Genomic DNA, 14,755 nt, shown 5'->3' with positions numbered 1-14,755 from the left:
TCCATCCCCGCCTACCCCACCCTCGCCCAAGCCGCCATCCCCGCCCGCGCCGCCATCGCCCAAGCCTCCGTCCCCGCCCACCCCACCCTCTCCCTTGCCTCCATCTCCGCCCACCCCACCGTCGCCTTTGCCTCCTACACCCTCCCCTTCGCCTGTGCCGCCCTGCGTGGTCTGCACCTATCTCTACATTCAACCTCTGAATTCAGTTTTCAGCCTTAACATTCCTGTCGATCAGTGTCGTGCCTTAGCCAATAAGGTTGTCGACGAATTTATTGCACAAGCGGAAGGTGTGGGTGCCAGGTTGCTGTCGCCACTTAACCCGGAACCGTATTGCGAGGGCAGCCTTGTCAAGGTGTGCCTCACCTTCGCCTCCAATGCGGATGCTGAAAAGCTTGAGCCGTACGCCCTGACTATGGCTGATACTTGGGCCGGATTCCTCCTGGATAGTATCGGCTGCCCCTCAGAGTTCAGCCCCTTCAATGTCGTGGTATCGATCCGCGGTGACGGCACATGGCCAGATGCTCCAGCGAGCAAATGCCTGAATGCTGAAGCCTCGAGGAATTGCAAACCACTTCCCATCAGGTTCCCTCCTTGCAAGTAAGACAAGTGCGTAAATGTACTCGTATGTCTGTCTGTCTGTCTGTCTGTCTGTGTGCCTCTGTCGTATCAGTTCTGTACCCGGTTTGCGAAGCGTCGTAAAGGCAAACCGAGCAGAGGGCATTTGAGCTGTGTGTGCCAACGGACTAGGCCAACCTGCAAATGTGTTGGACCTTCCCCCCTTTTGGACCTATTTGACTGTCCCATCCGCCTCTCCACTTTCACTGTTATCAATACCGCAGCTGCACAACCACAGTCGGCGCTACTCCTTTCGCACTTCTGCCGTACACGGAGACTGTCCCAGGAACTAAGAAGGACAGGGTGCAGTACTGTTTCCGTACCGCTGTTGTGCAGCCAAATGATCCGAACGTGAGTCGATTTCCTTGTGGTGCAAATGTGGTATAGTCGGTAACGTTTATGACCTGTTTCTCTTGGCTGAATTACTTGACGTGTCCTGCTGGTGTTTATGTACATGCGGCAAACAAGTGCTCTTGTGTCTTCTGAAAGTCCGACACCACCCTCATATGTACATGATGCAGAGCCGTTGCGGCAGCTCGGACACGTTGGCGAAGATTGAGTTCTGGGCGAATGAAACAATGCGCCGCAGCGTTCTAGGCGTCTATGTCCGCCCCTCCGACGCCGACACATTTCGCTACATTGCCCCTAGCTGGGCTGCAGTGGGCGAGCAGACGTTCAAGGTCACCCCGCTGAGGTGGTCCAAGGCTCAGGCAGATGGTGGCAAGGTCTGCCTCGAGTTTAATCAGAACGTTGACTTGAGCAGCTTCTGCCTCACGAACAGCAGCCGCAAGGTTTGCTGGTGAGTCGCTTTCTTTGGAAGCCATTGTCTTTTTCGTTTTTGATATTTTATCAGCAGTACAGATTGCCAAAGCGCATTCTCGCCCTGAGTGCCAGGTGGCAGCCATGGGTGAGCAAGCCAGAAGGAAAATCGTTGCGCTTTCCATAACTGCCTAAGCATGCCGTGAGATGAGACGGGCATTCCTTTTCATGACTGTCTTTTGTACGTTTCTCATTCCGCCTCTGCGCTGTTTCTGCTGCTTCTTGCATCCCCGCACCAATTGCAGGATGAGCCTTTTCAGCCCGGATAACAAGTGCTGTCCTTTATTCTTGGCGGCTTCGATCTGAGATCTTCGAGTCATCCTACGTGAGGCATCTCCTACCTCTATGAACCCCTTGTGGATTAGAGCGGCTTTGATAACATCGTCACAGTCCTGCACAGACTCGCGAAGGTTTTTTGTCTTCTTCTGCAAACTTAACAACTGCATCTGGTGCACCTCGGAGCCTTCATATCTTTATCATTACTATTTCTCGATGTTCTTCGTACATTTTCCGTCTTCGTTGCTCTTGGGCTCGTTTCGGGTTTATATGTTTCTCTATGGGTTTCGGGGCTCGACTCTTGGCTCGAGGTGGCTAATCGTTAATTATGATGGGCCAGTCTGCACTTTTCACTTTGCAGGAGGAAACGTCGTTACACGTCACAAGCCTGCTGCCCTCATGTCTCTGTGATTGGGCTGCTGTCGGTGCTGATGGTGAACATGTGTATTTATACATGCATCTAAAAGACCGTTCTCTTCGTACATGCTGGAGCAAGCATGCGTGGACAACGGCAATTTAGAGCGGTAAATGGCTCTGTCGATAGCTGCGATCCTGTTGTCACTCCAGGAGGGATAAGAATGTTGTGTACGGTGATGTGTGTAAGATTTGGGCTGAGAGTTAACTCGTATGTGAGGAGATATGGGGAGTTATCTGCTGGAAAGTTGCCTTGTAATGTGAGATCAATGTACGTATACTCCACTGCTGTGGTATTATTTAATGCTTAAAAGTCAAAGCAACAGGGATATGTTCGAATATGCGGAGAAGGTTTAAATCAAAAGAGACGTACTTCCTGAGAATACGTCGTTCTGAAATCCTTATTTGAACCCCGCCTTTCCCAACCCCAGCGTTGCCTTGTGATCCATGTGGATAGCCTCACCACAGAGCATGCATGGCGGTCATGACAGTGGGGCGAGTGGTTATTACTCCAACAGAACTCTAGATTGGCCGGCGAAGAGGGAAATGGTTTCGCTCAGCTTACAGCTCACTGGACTCTCGGGTGACAGATGAAACGATGGACCTCTTCGATAATTTAATTGCATGGGCACATGCAAGCGCGCAGCAGTGGTCATGATGAGGCAGACTCATGTAGCCGGTCTGGCGCTTGCACGGTCAGAGGCGAGTATATTAAATAATAGCAGTTCAACTGTTCTCAGGTGTAAACTAGGGCGCGGGGTGTAAGTCGACGCCAGGTTCTAGGCGAGCAGGTAAAAACACTTTAGGTCGGGGGCCTGGTGGAGCATTTGCGAAGAGGATTTGAAGAGCATCATGTCTCCCACCTAGGTTAGAGCACAGAGGGAAGGTAAATACAGATAGGGGTATCCATGCAGGCTCCACTTGCGTCCCAGCACTTATAAGTCAGAGTTCAGGTTTCCATGCGGCGGCGTACTCCCTGTGGGCCAACATCAGGTGCTTGGGCCCAAAGCCTAAGCTCTTGCAATGCCCAAGAAAGAGACGCCATGCTGTAGAAGTTATCTTAGTAACTAAGCTATATTTTGGTGAGCGCGATCCAGAGGCGCTTGGAGGCGTTCGCAAGCCGCGGAAGAGAACGACAGACCGTTGACGGTTTATTTTTTACCGCTACGTACCAACGTTGGTATTCCCGACGAAGGTGTCCTTAGTACAAAGGCTAAACCACAGGCTAAAACTACAAATGGAAGATAGGAACAAGAAGGCAAAGATAGCAACCAAAAGGCTAAACGACGAATGGTGTGTGTAAGTTCCCGCCGGATGGGACAGGTAATCCGCAGCATAGCAGCAGAAAATCTCTTCATGTAAGGTTACGAAGCAGGGGACCAGTTTTACATGCTGTTAAAATTTTCAAATTCAGTCGCTTGTATACAGCAGCAAGTAGAGTCCAGTCGAATGTCGTGCAATCGATGCAATCGATGCGGATTGAGCGCGAAGTGGCGCAAACTAACAAACCCACCAGTTGTATCGCAGAATTCACAAAGTTTTACTGTAGCGCGCTAATAAGGGATACCAAATTTAGGCTGAGCTATCTCAATGGAGGATTACGGAGGCGAAGTGCTGAGAAGCTAGAGAAGTACGGGAACATGAAGCTGTGTGGTACAAATCTTTGCATGCTTTTCCGAAAATCTTTATATTATACTGTGGTTTTTATGCGGAGCCTCCAAATCAAATCATAAAAGGTAATGTACTTGATGTAGCCGCACAATAAATGGCTACGATGTAGTCTTTAATATGTAACTCCTGAAAAGGTAATCGATGGCGAAATCGCACTTCAATGTGCGAGCTGCCATGAAGGCTAGTTATTTTAAGAAAAGAGGCTGTAAGAGGTCCGGCGGTGTTGTGTCGTCCGCTTGTGGATGGAGCTATGGATAAAATTATATGCGTGAAGGAGCTAATTGTCGCCCTGCGGGCTATAAAGGGTGAAACGTCAGGCTGACTTAAAAGCCACAAACAATAAAAAAGCCGCCGAGTCCCCAAGCTGGCCGCTTCAGCGCAGGTACTGCATCTGAACCTGTGCAAAGCGTATTTATCCTAGCCCAGAACCCGCCATGATGACAAGCAGGAAAATTTTATGAAATAGTTATAATCGCAGAATAAAAAGTTGCGCATCCATCACAAACGCGGTCACCGTGAATGCATGCATGCATGACAACTGATGTAGGGGATCCTAATAGATCTACTATGCTGACCACATAACCTATAACACCGTAATAGCTAATAATGCTTCTGCAAGGTACCCGCAGCAGGCAAACCCCGGTTGTACCATTGCTCTCGGAGAGCACCCAGCAACGGGAGGCATGCCCCTGCCTTGCACTCCTAAGGGAACAACCCAAGAACAACCTAAAAAAAAGGGGGCGCCATGTTAAAGGCTGTGGTGATAGGACAGCTTGACAATCACGGGGGCCCCTAATAGTCACCGACTACCAGAGCCGGCACTCCATAGCCGGATCACTCAGGACCCTCCACGGCTCGGCTGGGCACGGAAGCTCTTGAATACCGTGATTCAGCTGGCTGACATGAAGTTCAACCACAAATACCGCTGTCATGTCGATATGAATGAATCAGAATGGTTCCTACGCACTAAAGCATTACTTAATTACAGTAATGCTCACGTAAATCTTCCTTGGCTCCCGTTCCCTAGGCACCCATGGCCACAGTTGCCGCGGTCGGAGCTCATCACCGAATGCTCATACATCGAGCGGTACTAGTAGTGCCGGGTCGAAAGGGCAATGCGAAATTTATAAATAGAGGCTTCGTGTACATGGCGAGCAACTGTCCATGTAATCCCAAGACGGTAGCTCGGAGCTTTCGTTGACAATTCAATTCAAAACCAAACGTATTTGCGAACTCGTAGGCCGACAAAACCTCAAAGACACCTTACCGAATGGACTGCAAATAATTGTTATTTTCGTTTCTTTTGCAATAAAAACAATATAAGTATAAGGGTTTCAGTGAGGTAGGTAGCTGCATGTCCGTCATACATGTACATGACTTAACGGGTGCAGGTAGGGTTGTGAACATAACCGAGCGTGTCAATGAGAATTAAAAGCAAATAAAATTAAAAAATAATTGGCTCTATAAATTGAGGATGCACCAGCATTGTTTACGACAAAGATCGCGCCGTCCGAAATGATTGCCGTATCGTCGGCCAATGGATTCGCTGCATACGGACTTATATATAATCGCGAGAATCTGGCTAACTGATTAAGAGGATGATTTCAGTTCTGCATGGACTTGTTCTCGTGGCGGCCGCATTCGCGTGAGTAGTGAGCCTACTAATCGTCTGTGAGGACATGCGACATTTGTGTGGCGCTTTAAGGTCATAAAGCAGGCCAACATCTAAACAGTATAAACCTGTTTGCTCTCCATGTGTGGAGGTGCTTACTACTGACTGATGGCTATGCAGCTGATCATTGAAGCTTCGCTACTGTTAGCTGTATCGCTCTATCAATTGCCTTAAATGTCTCTATCTGAAAATTATACAAGGATAACATGGGGAATGACATCTGTCACTTGCTTTGTTGCTTCGCAGGGCCGCCAACGCGCAGGATTTAGTGTCGATGAAGTACAAGGTCTTCCCATTCTGCAATTGCCCCCCTTCCGGTTTCCCGTATTCCTTATCGCCACCTAAGGACTATGGCAATGGCAAATACTGCTTCACGCTTCTTGTGGACACTAGCAGCAGCACCGAGGCCTGCGCTCGGGCGGGACTCTACAAGATCGAGGTGAGTCAGGATGAAAGAGGAGCGGGATGAGATTCAAAGCAAACTCGTCATACAGATCGGGGTACGATGTGGGTTTACTTCCTTCTCCTCTCTTCACGATAACATTTGATAACCCGAACAAATCGATTCGTGATGCCTGATCGCCATTCCCTTGCCTGCAGTTCAACGTCAATCCTGCATGCGACAAGTGGTCCCTGGATATCAAGGCAACCATCAACGGGAATTTCTCCCTTCAGAAGCCAGATTTCCACTTCCCCGCCAGTCCTCCGGCTCCCCCCGGTACTCAAGTTCTGTTCATTAACAATCTGGGCCTGAATACTAGCAGCAATGGAGCTGAGATTTGCCTTTTCTTGAAGAGCAGCAAGGGACGTAAAGGTTGCACTATTTTGAATGAATTCTGCTTGCCCCCGCCGAACGGTGCTCCCGGCGTCTGTCAGACCGCCCTCTTCGACAAGAGCATCCAATGCTGCAAGGCCCCTCCACGGCTACCGCCCACTCCACCCTCGCCCTTGCCGCCATCCCCGCCCACTCCGCCCTCGCCCAAGCCTCCGTCTCCGCCGACCCCACCCTCGCCCAAGCCTCCGTCTCCGCCGACCCCACCCTCGCCCAAGCCTCCGTCTCCGCCCACCCCACCATCGCCCAAGCCTCCGTCCCCGCCCACTCCACCTTATCCCTCGCCCCCGTCTCCGCCCACTCCACCCTCGCCCAAGCCGCCATCCCCGCCCGCGCCGCCATCGCCCAAGCCTCCGTCCCCGCCCACCCCACCCTCTCCCTTGCCTCCATCTCCGCCCACCCCACCGTCGCCTTTGCCTCCTACACCCTCCCCTTCGCCTGTGCCGCCCTGCGTGGTCTGCACCTATCTCTACATTCAACCTCTGAATTCAGTTTTCAGCCTTAACATTCCTGTCGATCAGTGTCGTGCCTTAGCCAATAAGGTTGTCGACGAATTTATTGCACCAAGCGGAAGGTGTGGGTGCCAGGTTGCTGTCGCCACTTAACCCGGAACCGTATTGCGAGGGCAGCCTTGTCAAGGTGTGCCTCACCTTCGCCTCCAATGCGGATGCTGAAAAGCTTGAGCCGTACGCCCTGACTATGGCTGATACTTGGGCCGGATTCCTCCTGGATAGTATCGGCTGCCCCTCAGAGTTCAGCCCCTTCAATGTCGTGGTATCGATCCGCGGTGACGGCACATGGCCAGATGCTCCAGCGAGCAAATGCCTGAATGCTGAAGCCTCGAGGAATTGCAAACCACTTCCCATCAGGTTCCCTCCTTGCAAGTAAGACAAGTGCGTAAATGTACTCGTATGTCTGTCTGTCTGTCTGTCTGTCTGTGTGCCTCTGTCGTATCAGTTCTGTACCCGGTTTGCGAAGCGTCGTAAAGGCAAACCGAGCAGAGGGCATTTGAGCTGTGTGTGCCAACGGACTAGGCCAACCTGCAAATGTGTTGGACCTTCCCCCCTTTTGGACCTATTTGACTGTCCCATCCGCCTCTCCACTTTCACTGTTATCAATACCGCAGCTGCACAACCACAGTCGGCGCTACTCCTTTCGCACTTCTGCCGTACACGGAGACTGTCCCAGGAACTAAGAAGGACAGGGTGCAGTACTGTTTCCGTACCGCTGTTGTGCAGCCAAATGATCCGAACGTGAGTCGATTTCCTTGTGGTGCAAATGTGGTATAGTCGGTAACGTTTATGACCTGTTTCTCTTGGCTGAATTACTTGACGTGTCCTGCTGGTGTTTATGTACATGCGGCAAACAAGTGCTCTTGTGTCTTCTGACAGTCCGACACCACCCTTACATGTACATGATGCAGAGCCGTTGCGGCAGCTCGGACACGTTGGCGAAGATTGAGTTCTGGGCGAATGAAACAATGCGCCGCAGCGTTCTAGGCGTCTATGTCCGCCCCTCCGACGCCGACACATTTCGCTACATTGCCCCTAGCTGGGCTGCAGTGGGCGAGCAGACGTTCAAGGTCACCCCGCTGAGATGGTCCAAGGCTCAGGCAGATGGTGGCAAGGTCTGCCTCGAGTTTAATCAGAACGTTGACTTGAGCAGCTTCTGCCTCACGAACAGCAGCCGCAAGGTTTGCTGGTGAGTCGCTTTCTTTGGAAGCCATTGTCTTTTTCGTTTTTGATATTTTATCAGCAGTACAGATTGCCAAAGCGCATTCTCGCCCTGAGTGCCAGGTGGCAGCCATGGGTGAGCAAGCCAGAAGGAAAATCGATGCGCTTTATAACTTTGCCTGCCTAAACATGCGTGAGAGGCATTCCTTTTCATGACTGTCTTTTGTACGTTTCTCATTCCGCCTCTGCGCTGTTTCTGCTGCTTCTTGCATCCCCGCACTAATTGCAGGATGAGCCTTTTCAGTCCGGATAACAAGTGCTGCCCTGTAGTTTCGGCGGCTTCGATCTGAGACCTGAGCCTGTGCTGTTGTTAACATCTTACGCAGCAGTCTCGCAGTCCTGCGATGTTAACCGCAGACACGCTAGTGGATTTGTTTTGTCCCAAAAGGTTAACGGCAGTTCGTGCATCTAAGCGTCTTTTTTCTAGTTTCCAACGTTCTTTGTGCAGATACGTTAGTAAAATGATTGATCATCTTCAGACGACGGTCCCTACCTATTATACGAGGGTGTTGCCTATCGGTGATGAAAACGTTTACTAACGGAATGCCTCGATTGTTCATGGGGGCAAGAGTTTAGGGACTGCTTCAATCGGTTCTTGGTTCGGTAAAGAATATGTATTTATGGTCAGCAGGACCGTGCTTTTCGGTGTGCCAGGATACAACAAGACATGTCCATGAAGGCGCCCTGCATGTGCGTGGGTATTCTTTGCATCAGGGCTACTGCTGCTGTTGGCGCATGCATGCACCCAGCGGTTGATACAGCAGCTTGACGTGCGTATCATCTTGCTGATTCCGTGCATGCTGGAGCACGCATGCACGGCTTGCGGCAAAATTAGAATGGTTCATTATTGTGCTGTCGCTTCATGATTGCTGCGTTGTGCACCCGTTACTCGAAGGTCCACTTGTGCATGCACATGTGCCTGGATAGTTGTGTAGGAGCTACTTTTATGATCAGACACCTCGTGAGTATGCGGCATTGCACGTAGCCCTAGGCCTTCATCGTCACACTCATTGTATTGTTTTAACTTAATTCACGATTGCTTTAGCTGATCAGGAATGTGTAGTGTGGAGAAACTATTAATATTTTCTCGGAGTACAGCGCAGTGAGTTTTTATCGATAATGTCGTGATGTTTGAGTGCTGCCTGCCTTACGCATTAATGATTGGCCAGTCACAGCAGCGCACTTGTGCTCTATTTGCGCTTTATTGCTGTGTATTGTGTCGGCGAGAATGTGTGGTTCATATCCATGCTGCTGAATACACTCTCGACGACACTACTGGCTACTGCAACCCCGGGGCCCATCATTTCCCCTAGCACATTCGCACAAGCCTGTAACTTCTTAACACAACTCCCAATTAATACATATCCCCCAGATTTACTCAAATATCTATGAAACAATTTTACCACAAAGCCTGCAAACGTTCTCAATGGTGGTCGAATTACGTAGCAACACATCTTAAGCAACTTGCACTGGGTGGGGAGATGTTGCATGTACGTACATGTACAGTATACTGCCACATGAAACTGCACGCTACCTCGGGCTGCACTACTGGACAAACCAACGGTTCATCGCCTGCATTAACTATAGGTTTTCTGAGTGAAACGAAAGAAAACCAAGGTTTTTTGTGTATTTGCCGAGAGTGTACTCGGTTGAATGTCGTTCGTACGTACGGCTGTGCCGTACAGGGCTAGAGTAAGTCGCAGGAGTGCGACGTTAAGAGTAATCTCGCGAGTTCTCAGTGTCAGAATACTGACAGGTTTCCGCTGCGGCTTCTGCCCTAATCTACAGCGTTCAGCGACAGAGTCGCTCCGTAACCATGGCTTTCCTGTTCGCAGTAGAACTTGTTGCAATCGCCATGTTGGGCGATGTCTGCATGATGACCGCAAACAAAACGAAATTTAGGTGACCGGCTCGCATGCCTGCAAACGGATATAGATGCGCTAACTGCGCAACTGTCTGTCCGCTTTAGAGGAATCGGAGACGGTCAAACAAGCGTTGACCATGCTCACCAACAACCCGCTTGCATGAACGGACAAGAAAACGTTTACAAGGGCCGTTAGTTAAGCGTATGATATTTATTTGTCGACGCGACAGCAGCTGGCGGCCGCTGAAGCAGCCCTTGCAAATGTGGAATCAGCAATCGAACTACCGCTAAGATCCTGGCCACGGCCGCATTGCCGAACGCCCATTAAAGGACCTGGACTTTGTGGGCGACGGCTGGATCAACAAAGTCGGCAAGAAGCAGAAGGCCCTAAAGCGCGAGAATCAGGAGCTTAAACAGGTCTACCATGCCTTCCAGAAAGTAAACCGCCAACTTGGGAATGAGCACAATGCATGATGAGACGACACCCTACCCGAACAGCTGGAGGAGCTAGAAAAGGCCACGAACGATGCTCTTGTGGAGGGTGAGAAGCTGTGCGTGGACCTTAACAAGCGCCTGCGTAAGGCAATGCTAGTGGCTTTTAGTTCTTAGACCTCCCGGACTGCTGTGACACAACGGAAGAGCGACAGTTGTTACTAGCAGCTAGCAAGCGGGTCGAGGCGAGAAGGCAACGGGGGGAGGTCGGTCGCGTTTTGCAGGCCCCAGCCTCCTGCCCATCTCGCAGCCGGGTTTCGGTACTGGCTCCCAGAGGGCACGGGTTCCGTTAAACCGGTCGAAACAGCGCAGCCAGAATTCGAGCTCTGCAGTTGTGTCGTTAGATAAGCGGATGTGGGTATCCCAGGTGTGGCGCGACTCAATATCCTGCCCCAGAGCCCGGGTGTAAAGGCGGGCTACTTGCCCGAACGCCCAGGACATGGACAGAAGCTGCCCTTTTATGGAGGCCAATTGTCTCGCCTTGATGCGCCGTTTTCCCAGAGCCGAGCGGATGCAGTCGAGCAGGAAAGTGCGCTTATCTTCAGGCACAATGTACACGCCCTTAGCTGTATCTAACAGCATACCCAGGTACCTCACTTGCTGCTGGGGCTCGCCCATCATTGACTTGTCACGGTTCACGCAGAACCCCAGGCGCTCAAGGAGGTCGAGGATTATGGTGCGGCGGGCGATGAGGGTCTGGGCGTCCTGGTGGGCGTGGATCTGATCATCAATGCATCCTGAGCACCGCCAGCCCTTCCGTCTCCAAGTCCGCATGATCTCGCGTGTTAGCTTGGTGAATGCCCAACAGGTGGAGGCAAGGCCGAAAGGGAGTTGTGTAAAGACGTAGAACTGGCCTTGCCATTCAAAACCAAGGTAGCGCCAGTCTGCTTCGCGTACGTCCATATGGTGGTAGCCAGACTTCAGGTCCAGGGTGAACATGTAGTCCTTGGGGCCTAGCCAGCCTGGGACCTGCGCAAGCGACTCATAACGGAACTCCGGGATGTGCAGGTGCTTATTGACTTCGCGTCCATCCCAGATGAGGCGGAGCTTGCCTTTCTGCTCTACGACGCCCAAAGGACAGGTCATGAAAGGGCGGGACTGGCAAGGTTTGATGGTCTCTGACTCCAGCAAACCCTCGATGGCAGAAGACACAAAATCCCCGTGGTCCCGTGCAGATTGGTGATTCTTGCCCCAGTACGGCCGGGGGGGAGGTCCTGAGTGCCACATCAGAGGGAACCCTTGCAGGACCCAGCTCAGCACGAGCTGGTTCACCACTGTCGCCTTCCAGACCGCGGCACAGGCTCTCAAACGCCCCCGCATCTTAGGCCTATCCTTGCTACCCATGCTAGGAGGTGTGGCTTCACAAGGCGGATCAACAGGCAAAGGTGCTGGGTTCTCACCTTCTGGGACCGCTTGTTCATTCCTCGAAGGGGCTCCTGGGTCTGGATGTGGTTCCTGGGCTTGGCGGGCGACCTTGGTCCGGGGCCGGGTGGGCTCTGCAGGGCCGGGTGCGGGACGCTTGGCGGTGTTCTTGGTCTCCACTTGTGTGTTGTCTCGTTGGGCAGGGGGGGGCTGCGCGGGGCGAGGGGTTTTAAAACCCCGGGGCGGCGAACAGGGCGCCCAGTTTTGTGGCGGCCAATTTTTCGCTTTTCAGGAGCCAAAGATAAAAGAGGGGGAGATGAGTAGAGGCCGGGGCTCATGGCGACTGAGGCTACGAAACGGTGGGAAGCCGCCCCTCCTGGGATGACAGAAAAAACCGAACAGGATACTCAGGGGCGACCTGCACCGCAGGGGACGGGGCCACCAGAGCCATCAACCTGTTTGATGCCTCTCTGTCGTTGTTGGGTACATGCATGAAGAGGGAAACTCGGACGGAGGAAGGACAGGTCCAGCCTGAAGCCGGCCACCTGGGCCTGGAAGCCGCCATGGTCAACAGGACCGAGCCAACACGGCAATAAGGCCCCAAGGCCAATCACAGGCGCCACCAAGGGCAAGAGCTCGCGCGCGTTACAAAGAAACCTCCCTCCAGGGTACAACTTGGTCCGACATCTTCTAGCGGTGGAAGGTCTGGAAGAGACCGGATGTGCAACTTAGCATAACAAGTCTTGTCAAAGACTGGGCCAAAGCATACTCCGTTCCAACCCAATAATGTTTGTCGGACTTGTGGGCCCCTGCAACAACAACGACCGCGAACTGCACGGAGGGGCCACTGAGCGAGCTTAAGAAAAAAGGAGGGGGGTAGGATCGGTGCAGTGCCAGAGTCAAGCAAACACAAAGCCCAACAGAATCCTAATCAGCCACGCTTAGCCGGGCTGCGAGAGCGGCTTCGGTCATGCTGGCTGCGCCGGTCATAGCGGTCATAGCGGCTGCGGTCGTTCCGGCGTGCACTACCAAACGAATCCCGCACTCCACCCTGCCGGTCTCTCCCTCGCCAGAGGGACCCGGCCTGACCGTCCCTGTCCGCCGCCACCGACTTGCGCGTTTTAGCTAATGCACTCTCTATGTCGCCCTTATCTATGGCCTCTGGTTTGAACTCGGGCTTGGTGAAGTTGCGCCGCCTGCCGTGCCAGATTTCGTAGGGGGCCGTGAAATTACCGTTGGCTCCTGGGCCCGCCTTGGCCAGAGCAACGGAGTAGCACTTAAGGCGGAGGTGAGCGATCTTGAGGCATTCTCCCGCGACGGCCAGCTGGGGTTCGTTCGCATCCAGCGCGGTGATGGCGGTCTCTAGCAGCATTAGCGTTCCTTCGTCGAGCTGCTCCCGCTGCTCGTGTGGGGCTGTCAGCTTCGGTGCGTCATTCGCTTGAACTTCCGTCCTTATTGCTGCTAGCTGCTCTCTTGCAGATGGCATGATGGTCACGTCTTTTGTGATGACAACGTCAGGAGAGCGATCCCGAGGCGGTGCTGTCCGGGGATCCCTGGCTGGCGCTTTTGGGGCGTTGGCCTGCGCTGCTGACAGGACGCCCAGCAGCAGCTGGTGAAGAGTCGGCTGGTCTATGTTCCCGCTCAAAGTATCCCTGGCGGCTTCTATGTCGTTTTGGTTGGCTGGCAGCATCTGGCCCCGATCCCCCTTCGCCGGCTGCTTCGGCCACTCCTGCGTTGACCAGGTTATCTCCCGTTGCCTTTGTCCTCTTACCCGTCATTTTTTGATTTGTGACGGAGCTCCTGGTTGTTCCTCGGAGAGTGACAGGTCCGCGGCGATGTCGATTCGTTGTGGTAGAGCGTCGATGAGGCTTGAGGGTAGTCGGTAAGGTCTTGGAAAAAAGTGAGAGCAACAATAATAATAAGCTCCAATAGTGTAGGCAGAATGCCGGAACTATGGAGCTGTCAGCTGAAATAGTAAATTCGAATTCTCAGCAAGCCATACGGCTGCCGTACATAACCTAGCTTAGAGGCTATACTCGCTTTGCTCCTGCCGCATCTAAGCTACAATTAATGACGTTATTCCTGTCAATCAGTTTCGTACCTGGGCAAATTTCATGTTGGACGAGTTAACAAACAAGTGGATAGATATGGTGCAAGGGTGCTATCACTAGAACCGTATTGTGACGGCAGCCTTGTCAAGTGACAAGGCTGTGTGCCTCACTTTCGCCTCTGATGCGGATGGTGAAAAGCTTCAGCCGTACGTCCAAGCTATGGCTGCAAGCTGGACCCAAATGATACGGGACTACCTCGGCTGTCCGTCCGCCAATGGGACCTACCGAATTGAAGCAGCTATCCGTGGCGATGGCTCTTGGCCGGATGTCCTGAAACCTGCCTCAATGCTGATGATGTTAAGGATTGCGACGTGCCCAACCCCCCTTTCCCCCCTTGCAAGTAAGTCAACAATGTTATGTTATTGATTTAGCCGGAAATTAATATGCAGCTGTTGCTTTTCATTTGGAGATGTATTTGTGGCTTGCTGTCCTCTGCATTTTTCATAAATTGACATCATGAATCGCATACATTTCATGATCACAACCAGTCATATCCTGCACTTGGCTTATGCAAACTATGAACTGTTCCATGACCGGATCCATGACTTAATGACAAATTATGACCGGATCCATGACCACATACATGACCAGATCCATGACTGGAAAACCCATCCATGACCAAGTCATTCCCCGAGTGCTCGGGCGCCAGTCTCCCTGTGAATGAGCCACCCGGGGTGCGGTCCCCACAGGGAGGTGCCCCCATCCAGTTATAGTAACGACGCGCTTTGACCTTGGTAACCCAGGTGGGGAACCCCCTGGGCCCACTCAAGATGCTCTCGCACATCCAACGTGTGTCAAGCCTCTCCTGGAAATCCCTCAGGATGCTCCCCACAGGCAGCTTGAGAGTTGTGTAATGCATCACCAGATCATCCGCATGCAAACCAGCCGGGGGAC

At 52.3% G+C, this 14,755-nt stretch overlaps 3 protein-coding genes across 3 annotated transcripts in view; 2 read left to right on the top strand and 1 right to left on the bottom strand.

Moving 5' to 3' along the window:
* Positions 1-2,400, top strand: part of VOLCADRAFT_106285 (uncharacterized protein) — a gene marked incomplete at its 5' end in the record, with an annotated part of 3,976 nt that extends 1,576 nt beyond the window's left edge. The window contains 4 exons of the mRNA XM_002954222.1: positions 207-597; positions 840-966; positions 1,137-1,414; positions 1,680-2,400. Coding sequence (XP_002954268.1) covers positions 207-597; positions 840-966; positions 1,137-1,414; positions 1,680-1,740 — 857 coding nt within the window. The 3' untranslated portion in view covers positions 1,741-2,400. The remainder of the gene's footprint in view (positions 1-206; positions 598-839; positions 967-1,136; positions 1,415-1,679) is intronic.
* A 2,993-nt stretch (positions 2,401-5,393) lies between these two features.
* Positions 5,394-9,384, top strand: VOLCADRAFT_106284 (uncharacterized protein; the record flags this gene model as incomplete). Its single annotated transcript, XM_002954221.1, has 6 exons — positions 5,394-5,440; positions 5,714-5,906; positions 6,068-6,873; positions 7,426-7,552; positions 7,723-8,000; positions 8,262-9,384. 6 exons carry the CDS (start codon positions 5,394-5,396, stop codon positions 8,320-8,322), a joined length of 1,512 nt encoding a protein of 503 aa, XP_002954267.1. The 3' UTR covers positions 8,323-9,384.
* A 1,110-nt stretch (positions 9,385-10,494) lies between these two features.
* On the bottom strand, positions 10,495-13,866 carry VOLCADRAFT_95002 (uncharacterized protein; the record flags this gene model as incomplete). The annotated part of the gene is made up of 4 exons (XM_002954150.1): positions 10,495-10,518; positions 11,789-11,884; positions 12,796-13,479; positions 13,852-13,866. The coding sequence occupies 4 exons, from the start codon at positions 13,864-13,866 to the stop codon at positions 10,495-10,497; spliced, it is 819 nt and encodes a 272-aa protein (XP_002954196.1).
* Between the last annotated feature and the right edge of the window lie 889 nt (positions 13,867-14,755).

The sequence above is a fragment of the Volvox carteri genome (genome assembly GCF_000143455.1).
Source record: "Volvox carteri f. nagariensis unplaced genomic scaffold VOLCAscaffold_41, whole genome shotgun sequence".
Lineage (NCBI taxonomy): Eukaryota > Viridiplantae > Chlorophyta > Chlorophyceae > Chlamydomonadales > Volvocaceae > Volvox > Volvox carteri.
The sequence above is the reverse complement of the archived record's forward strand: the minus strand, read 5'-3'. Positions and strand labels throughout refer to the sequence as shown.